The 13,611-nt window shown below is 37.6% G+C and overlaps 1 protein-coding gene across 1 annotated transcript in view; it reads left to right on the top strand.

The window, feature by feature from the left end:
* Nucleotides 1-201: 201 nt before the first annotated feature.
* Nucleotides 202-13,611, top strand: part of LOC127453745 (eukaryotic translation initiation factor 3 subunit E-A-like) — a 51,222-nt gene continuing 37,812 nt past the window's right edge. Inside the window, exons 1-4 of the mRNA XM_051720399.1 lie at nt 202-340; nt 6,064-6,181; nt 6,321-6,438; nt 12,440-12,482. Of these exons, the coding sequence (XP_051576359.1) occupies nt 251-340; nt 6,064-6,181; nt 6,321-6,438; nt 12,440-12,482 (369 nt within the window). The 5' untranslated portion in view covers nt 202-250. The remainder of the gene's footprint in view (nt 341-6,063; nt 6,182-6,320; nt 6,439-12,439; nt 12,483-13,611) is intronic.

The following is a 13,611-nucleotide window of genomic DNA, read 5'->3' on the forward strand; positions in this document are numbered from 1 at the left end:
ACCTGTATATTTAGACCTATATATTTATATTTCTTCTTTTATTTTTTATTTCTACGTCTTATTTGTAATTTATATCATTATCCTTGTTCTTGTTTACTTGGTGAATAAAGCTTCTAAAGTCTGTTCTATTCTAGTCTCTTTAACTGATAATGTGTGACAATTATCCAGTTGCAGAAGCCTGGCATTGTACTGTGAGAACCCATTACATAAAGTTTTCTTGTTTCAAACCGCGTCCTTTTCCGTTTTCAACATGGCGGAATACGATCTGACCACCAAAATCGCCCACTTTCTTGACAGACATCTCGTTTTCCCACTGCTGGAATTCCTTTCAGTAAAAGAGGTATGCATATAATTTGTGTTTTTTGAAGGCGTAGTGTAGCACTATTTGTACGTAAAATAAGCGTCAGTTTTAACCACGTGCGCGCGTTATGTTAGCAACAATGCTACTCTACCACCGGCATGTCGGATAGTATACAAAGCAGATAACTTATGAGTTTACTCTGTAATGAACACATATAATAAAATAATACATGACTCAATGTACGCAAATAATAAGGTAAACCAAGATTGACATCAATAATAGACACGCTAACCACAATAGATTACTTTTAAAAGCTAGCTAGCTAGCTGTGGGCTGTTTCAAATCCTTGTGAGCTGTCTCCCTATACAACATCTTTGAGCAACCTTGTGAGCTGCCTACCTAGACAACATTTTGTGTGAAATTGTTGGGTAACTTAGTGAGCTGCTACAATCCTCCCTAGAAGCGAGGACTTTGTGTTTGTGTTTATCTGGAGTCTCAAATAAACCATACGCTTAACCCTCTTAAAGGGACAGTTCATCCAAAAATGAAAAGTCTCTCATTTACTCACCCTCATGATATCCCAGATGTGTATGACTTACTTTCTTCTGCTGAACACAAATTAAGATTTTTAGAAGAATATATCAGCTCTGTAGGTCCATACAATGCAAGTGAGTGGTGGCCAGAATTCTGAAGGTCCAAAAATCACAAAGTCAGCATAAAAGTAATCCATAAGACTTAAGTGGTTAAATCCATATATATTTAATGCATCTTTTATTAAAGTTCAAATAATAAGGAAGTGGGCCATAAACAAACTCCGAAAATGGCATTTCTCTGTGTGGTCAACGCCGCCTCTATGAGTTGCGTGAAGGGGTAGGTATTGAAACTGCAACCGGCTGAGGCACACTCTGGCGCGGGGACACTTGTCCCTCGTGCACGTTTGCTGCAGCTAGATTATAACGTGATGGCTTGCGACATATTGAATCATAACATACTGTATGTGTCATGGCGTGTATCTTATATAGACACGCAACTCTATTAAGAAGAGAGAGTTTGTCTTTGTGAGATATATATATATATAGATGGATCGAAGTGAACATAAAGGTGAGAGAGTGTAGTCTTAGCCCATTATACACTGCAACAAATTTTTTTTTGGCTTTTTGGCTTGTTTTCCAAAATTAATATCTAAAACTCCTTTAAAACAACATACATTTACTTTAGGAGCTATACTGCAGAAGAAAAAAATTGTTATTGGAGAATGTTGAATACAATATTTAATATTTTAAAATATCTAAAAATAGCCTACTTAAAAGAAGATACATTTACCTGAGAAGCAACATATCAGATATTTAGACTTGCTTATAGAGATTATATCTTGTATATGAGTATATTTTTTCTTTACTGCACTGGCTGAAGTATGAACAAGTGAAAAAATACACTTGTATACAAAATACACTTATATTCAAGATACATTCTTTTAAAGCAAGTCTAAATATCTAATATGTTGCTTCTCAAGTAAATGTATCTTGTTTTAAGGATTTTTAGATAATTTAAATGGAAAACATTTTCCCCCTTTCTCCCCAATTTGGAATGCTCAATTCCCAATGTGCTCTAAGTCCTCGTGGTGGCGTAGTGACTCGCCTCAATCCGGGTGGCGGAGTACGAATCTCAGTTGCCTCTGCGTCTGAGACGTCAATCCCTGCATCTTATCATGTGGCTTCTCCGTGGCATATGAGAGGTGGCACACCACGTGCCCCACTGAGAGTGAGAACCACACATTATAGCGACCATGAGGAGGTTACCCCATGTGACTCTACCCTCCCTAGCAACCAGGCCAATTTGGTTGCTTAGGAAGCCTGACTGGAGTCACTCAGCATGCCCTGGATTCGAACTCGCGACTCCAGGGGTGGTAGTCAGTAGGGATGTGCGAAACTAGTCGACTAAATGGTTCTGTTGCTGCTAGTCGACACTGGAATTACTAGTCGGTTAATATTTCCTCCCATTAAACTGATAATAATTTTTACACATTTACATTTGGCTTTATATTTTTACAGAGGCTACTTAAATTACTGTCATATTAATGTTACATATTTTAAATAGAATTAATAATACAAATATTATTTAAAAAAGAGGATATCTGGAGCAGATATAGAGTTTAATTTCACCTCAGGCTGCGCGTGCTTCTTCCCTCTCTCACTCGCGGCGTGCGCAGGAAAATGTCCTCTCGCTAGCAAACTCAGCAAAAATAGTAATTAAATCACTTCGGTGGTGCGGGAATCGGCTTTCCAAACGTTTGAAAGTCCCTATGGATGTTTTAAGTCCCGAAGGATGTTTACACATTTGAGTCATCTTTAAATCTGTGCATGCTTGTATGTTATTTTTCCGCTGAGCGGGCTTTTTCAAGCGCAGTATAGCCGCCTCAGAGTCATGTCCTGTCTTACACCGGACAATGTTGACGTGTTAATTTTGCTCATCCAAAAACTTATGCTTTTGAGTAAGTATCCTAGAAAATAACTGTTTTAGGCTAGGTATGCCATTTTTTAATCTGCTGATTAAGAAGGCAATTTTCAACAAGGAGTCGACTGCTGAACAGGTTAAACTATATTTTATTCTGTGTTCACGTCATGTTTAGAATACATTAGGTTTATTGTTGGCTACACCACAGGCCTATTTTTTCTATCCTATAGCTACTTTTTTCTTTTTTTTTTAACATCGTAACTGTTATTGGTTGACGTTCTTTACCGAACAGCTGTCATATTAGATCAATGGCTAATGCACGACTGCACGTCCTGAAATACGCGCAACTTTTCAGCACATTTCTTTTCTCTCTCATAGATTTGGCTTAGTCTACCTGTTAATTATTTTCAACAATGTCCTGACTGTTTTAATATGTTAAGTAACTTTTACTTGATTTCCATTTAGAACAGGCTTTTAATGGTTGTTCCATTGATCCTGCACTGTTCATTCAATTGTTTTCTATAAATATGTCTGTTAAGTATTTGCTAACGTTTATTCAGTGAATGCATATCATGTTCTATATTTAATGTACAATGATCATAATTCAAGGTGAGCACGTCGCAGATAAATGCCCCTTTTCAGTAGAATTTAGCATCGGATATGGAATAGATTAAGTATTTTAAATGGGTTGCATTAACACACTTTTTTTTTTACTGTTTTCTGAAGGTTGGTTTCTCTTAAGACTAGTCAGTTACAAAACTTCCAGTTTAAACGACAGTCAAATTAGTCGTAGCGCACATCCCTAGTAGTCAGTGTCTTTACTCGCTGAGCTACCGAGGCCCCCAAGACAAAAACTCTTGATTACAATAGGATTTTTTTTGCAGTGAATTTTTTACAGAATTAAACCTTTTTTCCCTTGTAATTCAGTGAGCGTCATTTAGAGGTATTTTTAAAAGATGATTTTGTCCTCTTTATTGTTAGTAAGCATGTTTAATACAACCCAAAGTCGAGGCACAAGCTGAATAGTCGGTTAAGAGCTAATGATTAATTGTTGCAATAATTGCAGAATAGTAGAATAATCATTCTAATAATCATTTAGAATATAGAATATTTCAAAGGCAACAAATAAAAATCTATTTAAAAATGATGAAGGCATGTTTCCCACAGTTTTTCAATAAATTAACACAAGGGAGAGTAAAATGTAATCATTTTCATTGATTTGCACATTTATACTTATATTTAACATACAATCATATATGGAAGCTTTATAAAACATTTTATTTACCTTCATATATTTTTACTAAAACATTTTTAAACAGTCAGGTTTATTAGTATAATATAATACTGATTTATTATTATTTTCAGGATAATAAGATTTGTTAAAGATAAATTAATACATTTCTGTCCTATTTACTTCACCCTAAACTGGGTTTTTTATTTTGACTGTATGCAGTCATGTTTATTTCACCTTCATCAGGAGCTTTTATTATGAAATGGATAGTGCAACGTTTGTTTGACAATTTTGCATCTTGTGAACCGCTGTCAAACCCTCCTTTACTGTTTCGCATTTGTAGATTTGTATAATAACGTAATAGCGGTTACTAATGTTTGGAATTACACGAATGCTTTAAACTGCAGTACTTCACAATGCACGTGAACTGCGCTAAATCTGGAGGCTATAAATGCATGCATTTGTTAAGACATTTTATTTGAACGAGAATTATATGAGTTCAGGAGGACACAAGCCTAATGATTTAAGTCACCTTTACAATATCTGAAGGCAAACATGGCCAGTTAGAACAGGGGTAATTTTTGTCAATAATTTGTCCATAATTCATGGAAGTGAACTTGCCTATATGAAAGTTTGCTATTGTTCTGTCATTGTTTAGCAGTGGCATTTGTAATAAGTCCATTACCACACAGGTAAGACTATGGATGACTCCACATTACTGTGCTTAGGTTAATGTTGATAGTCTTTTCTAAAAAATAAAGTATTTATTATGAAAATTTATGATGAAATTAATATGAATAATTTGTCTAAACACATTTAGTAACCTTTAACTACAACTCTCACAATTGTAATACAATTCAATTCTAATAGATTTAATATGAATCTATACAAGTTACCAGTTAAGGTTACTGCATAAATAATAATAATAAAAAAAACATTTTAGTATGGATGATGTGGATTTTAAAAACTGATGATGTGTATTTGTCTACTCTTTACCTCATCAGTGCTGTTTATAATGTAGGGGCTGTCTAGCAGTTTGAGAGGTCTGACTGTGCTTTATACAAGAATGTTCTCTGTAGAATTCAAATGGGTCACATAAGTTTTGTGGTCTTCGCTGGCCGCCGCGATATCAAGTGAAGCATGACTGAATCATGCAAGTTAAGCACGACTGAATCATGCAACTTTCGCTCTGCACTGTCCCAGAGCGCTGGTAAATTTATCTCTGGAACACAGAGAATTGTTCTATTGCTCTATTCCGCTGCAGGTCGCGATAGTAAGTTAAATAAACAAATACAGCAACTGTGGAATATTTGGAAATAAAGTGAAGCAACAGGGAATAAAAAAGTGAAGTTTTCCTCAGATAACATGTTTTTTATTTACACAAGCGTCACGAGGAAATTACGTTGCTGTGGAGAAAGCTGCTTACTGACCTGGCCGCATGTACACGGGAGTAAAGTATACGTCGCTTATACGGTGCAAAAATAAGATGCTTTCTGGTGTCTATGTAAACGTTGTCACTTAGTAATCATCCCTATGCCCTATTCCATTTGAAGACAATGACCATCCACTGTGAGAGCTTCAGATGGCTGAAACGTGTTAACGGTCAGTCAGAACTCACTTTTTAAGAAATTCTTATTGAAAATTCAGTTTGGGATGACCCTACAGCATGGATTGTGCTCTATTCGAAATGCACGATCAGTGCCAGTTAGAATACAACCAGACACGCTGAACAGTTGTAGGGGAAGGGTGCGTTCACGTTCTAGAAAGCATTTGATTGGATAAGGTTTCTGAACTTCTATGTGACATCATGGATGTTTGAGTCTTTTTGGCCGGAAGCAAGAGACTGCAGATTTTAAATGCTTATTTCTTCTGAAAAACTAATTTCGAGAATATAGTACACTAGAATATAGATGACCTTACAGCTGATAGATATAGACTAAAGGCAGGGGGGTCTTTAATACATTTCTCTTTGCATTAGGCAGTAATAGACACATGATTGTGCAAGGCTGGTGATGATAGTTTTGCATTTATACATCTGCTAGAAGGAATTGTTTATGTTTCCATAACTTTGTTCTAGATTTACAATGAGCATGAGCTCCTCCATGGAAAGCTGGATCTTCTCAGTGAAACCAACATGGTGGACTTCGCCATGGATGTGTACAGGAATTTATTTCCTGACAAAGAAATACCAAACTGTGAGTGTTTTTGCTGATGAGTTCATGAAACTTACTGCTACAGTCTTCTGTAATCTCTGTAACAAAGATGCTTATTGGTAGTATATGATCACTGGTTGGTATATTAGGTTTTGATCTGCAATGTGCCACCTGTTTGCAGCTCTCAGAGAGAAGAGGTCTGAAGTTGTGGCTCAGCTGAAGCAACTGCAGGCTGATACAGAGCCAATTGTGAAGGTGTTTGAGGATCCAGAGACCACCAGACAGATGCAGTCAACAAGGTGAATGTGGAATTCAGACATCTGCCAATGGCCATCTTTGACCCCGTTTACATCTGGTATTAAGATGCGTCTCGGGTGATCCGATCACATGTGGTCAGGCGAGACGCATCGCTGTTTACACCTGGTTACTAAATGCATGTCCTGTGACCACTTGTGTTTGGATTTCTAGGGGAGGGTCTCTGATTTCATGACGACATCAATCACTCTGTCAGTGCATTACTGCATGATATTAAAGCAAAACAAAGTCAGAAAAGACAAAGAAATGGTGAAAAACAAAACAAAGCACTGTCTCTCCCAGATGCAGCTGAAATTTAATCTAAGCACAAATGCAACATTAGGAGCAGAATTATTCGTTATTTTAGTGGATTTCCTGTATTAACCTGTGTATTAGATGTGTGTGCTTCTCAACTTTGTCTCTGCATGTTAATGTCAAACACACTGAAGTTCTGTACTTTAGTATGTATTCCCTTTTTCAAATTTTATGATAGGACATTTTTTCCGTGTTAAAGCCACACTTAACCGGCGAAGTTTAAACACTTGTTGTAGAGAAATAGTTGACTGACAGATGAGAGTTGGTGCTTCTCTGCTGTCCGGGTGGACAGCATTTACATCTCAAATGCAATGTGGCCATGTGCATTTTTGATCACAGAAATTTTAAGACCCCAGCCCGTTTACAGCAGTATTCGGTGCTGACCACATATGATCGGCTCACCCGTAACGCATCTTAATACCAGGTGTGAACAGCGTCTACTCTTCAATTATCAGTTTAGTTTAGCATTATTCTGACTCCCATTACTTACTGTGTCTAATCTTTGAAAAAGGTTTTGTTTTTCAGGTATCTATTTGTATGTCTTCCTGTCTATCTATCTGTCTGTTTACCTACGTATCTAATTATTTATATAGCACTGGAGAGAAATAAGCTGGTGAGATCCTAAAAACTTGTTTGCAACATGTTTCCTTCATCTGTCCAAATTTTGTTCCTCATCTCAATCTTCAGGAATTTAAAATCATTTCTTTACCATACTTTTGATTATTAGCATGAATTGATGTGCTAAGAAAAATTATCTTACCAAAAGCTAAAACCATTACACTACAGTCGGACTTCTATCAGATTCAAACAGGAAAAAGAGTGAAGCCCCCTTCAAGTCCATTCTAGATTTCACGTCAGTGTTTGAATTGCACAGACTTATAACTTTTATAACTTTGCAACTTATTATATTTGGTGAATTTAATATATATATATATGTACATGGAATTAGGTGCAAATGCCAACACAGTACAGACAAGAGCAAATTAGTGGCAACAAAAACTCCAAATTTAAAAATGTTGGACTCATTCGTATATCTGGATGTTCTGTGTGATGTTTAAAGCATAGAGATGACCCAGGGTCTCTTACTTGGATGTACCAATGAGTCATGAAGTACAGTCTTGAGGGTGTATTGTGGTTGTTTGAAATTGAAAGGGATCATCTTTGTTATTTAGACCAATGTTGTTACATGTTGACAGTTTTGACAGTTAACTGTGGTGAACATAAATTGTATGTTTAGGTTGCTGATTCTCTCTTTAATTCTTTTATATTTAAAAAGCTCAATTTGTATTTTTCTTGTTCATCTAATGCAATCTGAACAGTGTACAATTGCACAGTTGAGACGAGACAGTCCTCAGGGATATGGGATGGAGCCCTGCTCTATGCTAGACGATACTCCAAACAGAACATTTGTGGCTCTTTTTCTGGATGGCGGGGCTTAAGTGCCATTTAATTAAATGGATGGCAGAAAGTCAGCAGGCATTTGTAATCACAATCGGTTCATATTTGATGCAAATTGCCATGTGGGCGGGTGTATATTTTCATTTAGCAAATTCAGAAGAGCAGAATGCTTGAGTTTAGCTGAGGCTACTTTTTCGATTTCTAATTGAAATATTTTGGTTAAACTCAGTCCTCATCCTTTGATTGCTGCTCTTGGACGGGTATCCTTCATTTCATTTAAGAAATTTCTTGCCGTCAGCTGATGTTTTAGGTTTAGATATGAGGCGTATTAAGGATTAGAGATTTGTATTTATTTAATTAACAGAAGGTCATTGTACTCATTGAAACCAGTTGAGATATTCTCCAAATAGTTGTCTCCATTAACGCTTGGAGGGATTTGCAAGATTAGAGACAGTGAAATGTTTTTTCCTGATTTAGATTCTCTTTGATTATGTTGGATTGGAATGACTATCAAACTAACTTAAAGGGATAGTTTACCCCAAAAGGAACATTTTGTAATCATTTATTCACAGTCATGTTGTTCCTAATCCACATGACTTTCTTTTGAACACAAAAGGAGATGTTTGGGAGAATGTTTGCCTCAGTCACCTTTTTTTTAAATTGTATGTAAAAAGGATGCAGTGAAAATGAATGGTGACTGAGGCTGTCATTTTGATTAACATCTTCCTTTGTGATCCATGAAAGAACCTCATATGGTTTTGGAATAATATTAGGGTGAGTGAAGTGAATGATGACAGATTTTTCATCTTTGGGTAAGAGCATATTTAATTTTGCTTCCTGCAGGTAAAGCCAGTAACTGAGGTTGTGATCTGTATTTAGTTATTGCATAATTGTTCACTTTGACTAGCATTAATACCGCACCGTGCTTCTATATATTTTATCAGGCTACCAGTGTGTTTGTGGTGTCTCTACAGTGAGAAATCTCAGTAGGTGGTTTTGCCTTCCCTAGACATCTTTAAACAACGGTTTGCTTTTCGTTTCTCCCAAACATGTTTTTATCACAGTTCAGGATTAAGTGTGTGGCCTTAGAACCAGGCGCAGTGTTAAATAACCCACTCAAATGGATGTCTGCTCTTCATTAACGAGCCACTTTGAAGTTTACTCGTTCGATTTGAATATTTCGGTTTTCGGAGGGCATTTTTTGGTGTCTGGAGTTTCACAGGCCGACACGCCACCAGGAAGTGTAGATCAGGACTAGTCTTTATTTGTTCCTTTGTTTATTTGCACATTCGCATTCAGGTTTTTTTTTTTTTTTTTTTTTACTGCGTCAGTGTGATGTTTACTGTGTCAGGCTGTCGGCTCTTTGACAATGTCGTTTATAGAGCGGATGTTATTAGGTGATATCATGTTTGGAAATCTGTCAGGACCATTGTTCAGGAGGGCTGGAACATATGGAGTGGTGATGGATTCTTTTTTTAACGGACTGAGTGTGATTGTTGGATGAGCTGCACTGAATGGCCGAGGGCTGAGTCTTCTCACAGTTCCCTCAGCACCAGTTGCATTGACCTCCAAGGCAAGGGCTGGTCTACCTGTTCCTCATTTTGGCCCAGATGGGAAGGTGGTGATAGTTGACAGAGTAAAGAAATAATATCCTCTTTGGCAGACAGACTGACAGGTAGTAAATAGTTATGGGATATACTAGGTGAGGGGGTCGGCAGAATGCAGAATTGCTCAAAGATATTAGGGTTAACTTGTCTCCAACGCCAAGAATCAATATTTTTCATCACATTTTTCACAGTAATATTTTTGCAGAAAAATAAAGCGATTGACCACCACAAAGCGTACCGCGGCATTAGGCCAGTGCATAATTATTTATTTTAGAATAAAATGCATTCGCAGGACGAGCTGAGATTATGAGTTTATAACTTGTTTCCTTTGTCAGGATGATTATACAGGTCTTCCATACAGCTGATTTGCACGACTGAACAAGGGATGCAGCAATATGAAATTTCTTGGCCAATAACCAAAAATGTACAGCTCATTGTGGCTGATACCGATAACCCATTGGTATCGACCAGGATGAAAAGAGATGCTAACTTGGCCTTATATCCTGATCACACATGCTCTTCGTGGGCATGTGCACTGATGTTTGAGACTGCCTGACAAGTAGTGAGTGAAGCCGCAAGCAGACGGAGATTATCTGCCGCAAGCAAATGAATGGAAACATATTTTGGGCAAAAAAATTGGTGGTAATTCCACTATTGGAGCGAAAATATTTTAATTGTCCCAATTATCAACCTATAATATATTGGTCGCTGATATATTGTGCACCTTTGTTTGAAAAATTGCAATACACTAAACATAAAGAATAGCAATATGATTGTATCACAACCTAGATAACAATATAATATGGTATGGCAGGTCCCTGCTGATTCCTACCCATAGCCTCCATCCAGTGTCCCAGCATCTGTCAGATGACTGTATAATGGAACAGAAGCAGTCCTGCAGGAGAATGCCTTTATAAACAGCCTTTGAACCTCCCCACAAATAAAATAAACTTGCAACCTCCTCTCTCTGTCTGGAGCACGTGGTGACGCATGACTTCATTTGCCGAGTTCTTTAGAGGCCGGCCACATTTGGCGGAGGTGGTCGTGCTGTAAGCGTGGTTACAAGCTCCCACTTTGCCAAGTATTTTTGCCAAAACCCAGTGATACACCATCACACAAGTAGCATGGATCCTACTCCCACCAACCTGATGAGAAGAATACTGGGTGTTTGATTTGTTTGTTTCCATTATTTTCTAATCACCTCTTTCTTTAATTAGGGGTACTTGCTATGCCAAGCATTACTGCTACTTTCTCTTAAATTTAGGATTAGGGATATGAACAAACCCCTAACCTTAATTATTTATCGTCAACTTGTAACTTGTCCTGCACCTTTTGTGCTTTGGATATGAATAATACCACAAATCCTGCATCTTTTTGAATAGAGGTGTGCTGTTACTTTTCTAAGTGATCTGATTTAAGGGGGTTTCCACATCACTTGCTGCCGAATACATTGAGCCTATGGAGCAAAGCATCAGCGTTGCCCACGGCACCGCATTGCACTTCTGTCAAGCAATATAACGTGGCACTCGAACTTCAAAATTTCAACTTTGACCCTGTTGCTACTGACCTTGTGAAGCCTCAGCCAATGGTTACCTGTCAATTTGCATATATACAAAGTCTGTTTTTGTCATTACAGGTCCAGTTTGACACTGTAGTGATTTTCACACACACTTTTACCTTGCTTATTAGTAATTACCTCACTTTAAGTACAAAGCAACAAGAACTTATTTAAAACTGTTAAATTATGAAGAGATATTGAATGTCTTATAATTTTTATTTATTAATGTTACCTTATTTTTTCCGAGGATCCAGAGACCTCTGTTATTGAACTACCAGTAATTTAAATTCACCAAGGACATACTAAGACCTTAACAGAAACAAATCCTCTTACTTTCTGTCCTTAATTGCTGGACTTTTTTTCCTTCTCCAAAAACATGTTTTTAATGCTTACTGGATACACCTGCTTCCTTGACTGGCAAACTCGTAAATTTGCCCTTCTGTGACCTTCTCTGCAATGCTTTTCATGTGCAGGTCAAAGCGGCACTTAATTCTGGCACTGAGCAGTGCGCTGATGCCCCGACGCAGGTCATGTAGAAGCCCCTTTACGTTTTCCATCTGGCAGGCAATACAAAGACTTACAATAACTGTAGACTTAATATTGAAGGAGGGATCCAAGCCTTATCAAAAAACCAGAACATTATAGAAAAGCCCTGGATAGTAATACCCTGGCAACCATCCACAATGACCTAGCATTTTGGGGACACTTTTGCTCAGGCAAGCATCACCACGTAAAAATCAAATTTTCGGGGGCATTTTGCCACTTCCATTTATAGGAGAGTAGATAGTGGTCCAAAAATGATGGCAAAAGAGAGTGGAAACTGGATAAGGAAATGTATAGAGCCATATTTGAACTTGCTTCGCTCACGTTTCTTCCCTCTTGTTTTTTAGGGATTTCTCTATTTTTACTTGTGTCCTTTGCTGTTTTTTTTTATTTTTTATTTATTTTGCTTGTCACTCAAGGAAGAATACCAGATTTTCACATCTTTGAGTTATTTTTTTATAAATCTTTATACCTTTACAAAAAAGTGTTGAACATCTGTTCTATTGAATGGCTCAGTCAGGAAAAATATCCGCACTTTTGCAACTAAGAAACCCCTGATCACCACAAAATGCTTCTCTCTTCCAGGGATGGGCGTATGCTGTTCGACTATCTGGCCGAAAAGCATGGTGTAAGTACTTCAGCTGACTCTTCCACCCCTCTGAAGAGTTCTCATGACTTCTCTGTGAACCCATTTTTGGGGTGTGGGGGGGAGGGGCGGCCTCGAGAAGCTAAACATTAAAAGACTTCCCAAAACCTTAAGTCATTTTCTGGGATTTTATGGCTTGCAGAAATTTCTGTGGACATGTACATTCTGTGGCGAATTGGTAAGAATAAACAGAATGGCTCGAGACCTGTGGGTATGGCCTCAAGAATGCTGGGGAATCTATATTTGACTTGACAGTACTCCCCTCCCACCCCAGCATCCTGGGACTGACCTGAGGCCTGTCCTTAGTGCACCTTCATTGCAAAGGCTGTCCTGCCTTTACGACTTGATTTAAGCAAGCATGCATCTAGGTAGGCCCCTCTAGCCTTAACAATATCCACACCAGAGCTCTCTTTTACTGTGACCACACAAGCATAGAGACATAAAATAGCACACACACAATGAGCTTTCTGTTCCGAGATGCTATGGCAAATAATTTCTTAAGTGTGTTCTACCAAAAATGTCCATCAAACTACTGGTACTCTCTGTTCATCACTGTTAGATGAACTTGAGGATTGTGTTTTAGAAGGATGGGCCAGATATCCTTGGAGTCAAATTTCACACGTAAACAGGTGTGATGCAAAAATTTCCCACCGTTAAGTAATTTTTCTGTTCTCATTGAAAGCTAAATACTGCATTAAGTAACAAAATCACAGCCAATCAGAAGATATTTGATGTTTAATAATGTGAAGTAGGATTTTGGACCAATTAGATATCACTGTGGTCGGAGCTAACCCAACACAATAGACCTTAGTCAGGGTAAACTGCATATTGAGTTTTACAAAGATGAAAACTAAGCTTTAAGGAAGCTGATAGACTTACAGTCTGTACAATGGCATGAATTTTATAAAGGTCCTCGATCATGTCTAATATTCACAACTCATGCTTTCTGAATTTATTTTTCTTTTTTTTTGTCTGCTGAAAATGTTTTTGAAATATTTATGAGAGATTTTAGAAAGGAAATATTATTTTGAAAATGTATTTTCAATGTTTTGTCAGCTGAAAGATCAACACCAGTTTAAACAAGAGCACAAACCATTGAAGAGACTGTGGC

Source organism: Myxocyprinus asiaticus, chromosome 16, assembly GCF_019703515.2.
Source record: "Myxocyprinus asiaticus isolate MX2 ecotype Aquarium Trade chromosome 16, UBuf_Myxa_2, whole genome shotgun sequence".
NCBI classification, from domain to species: Eukaryota; Metazoa; Chordata; class Actinopteri; order Cypriniformes; family Catostomidae; genus Myxocyprinus; species Myxocyprinus asiaticus.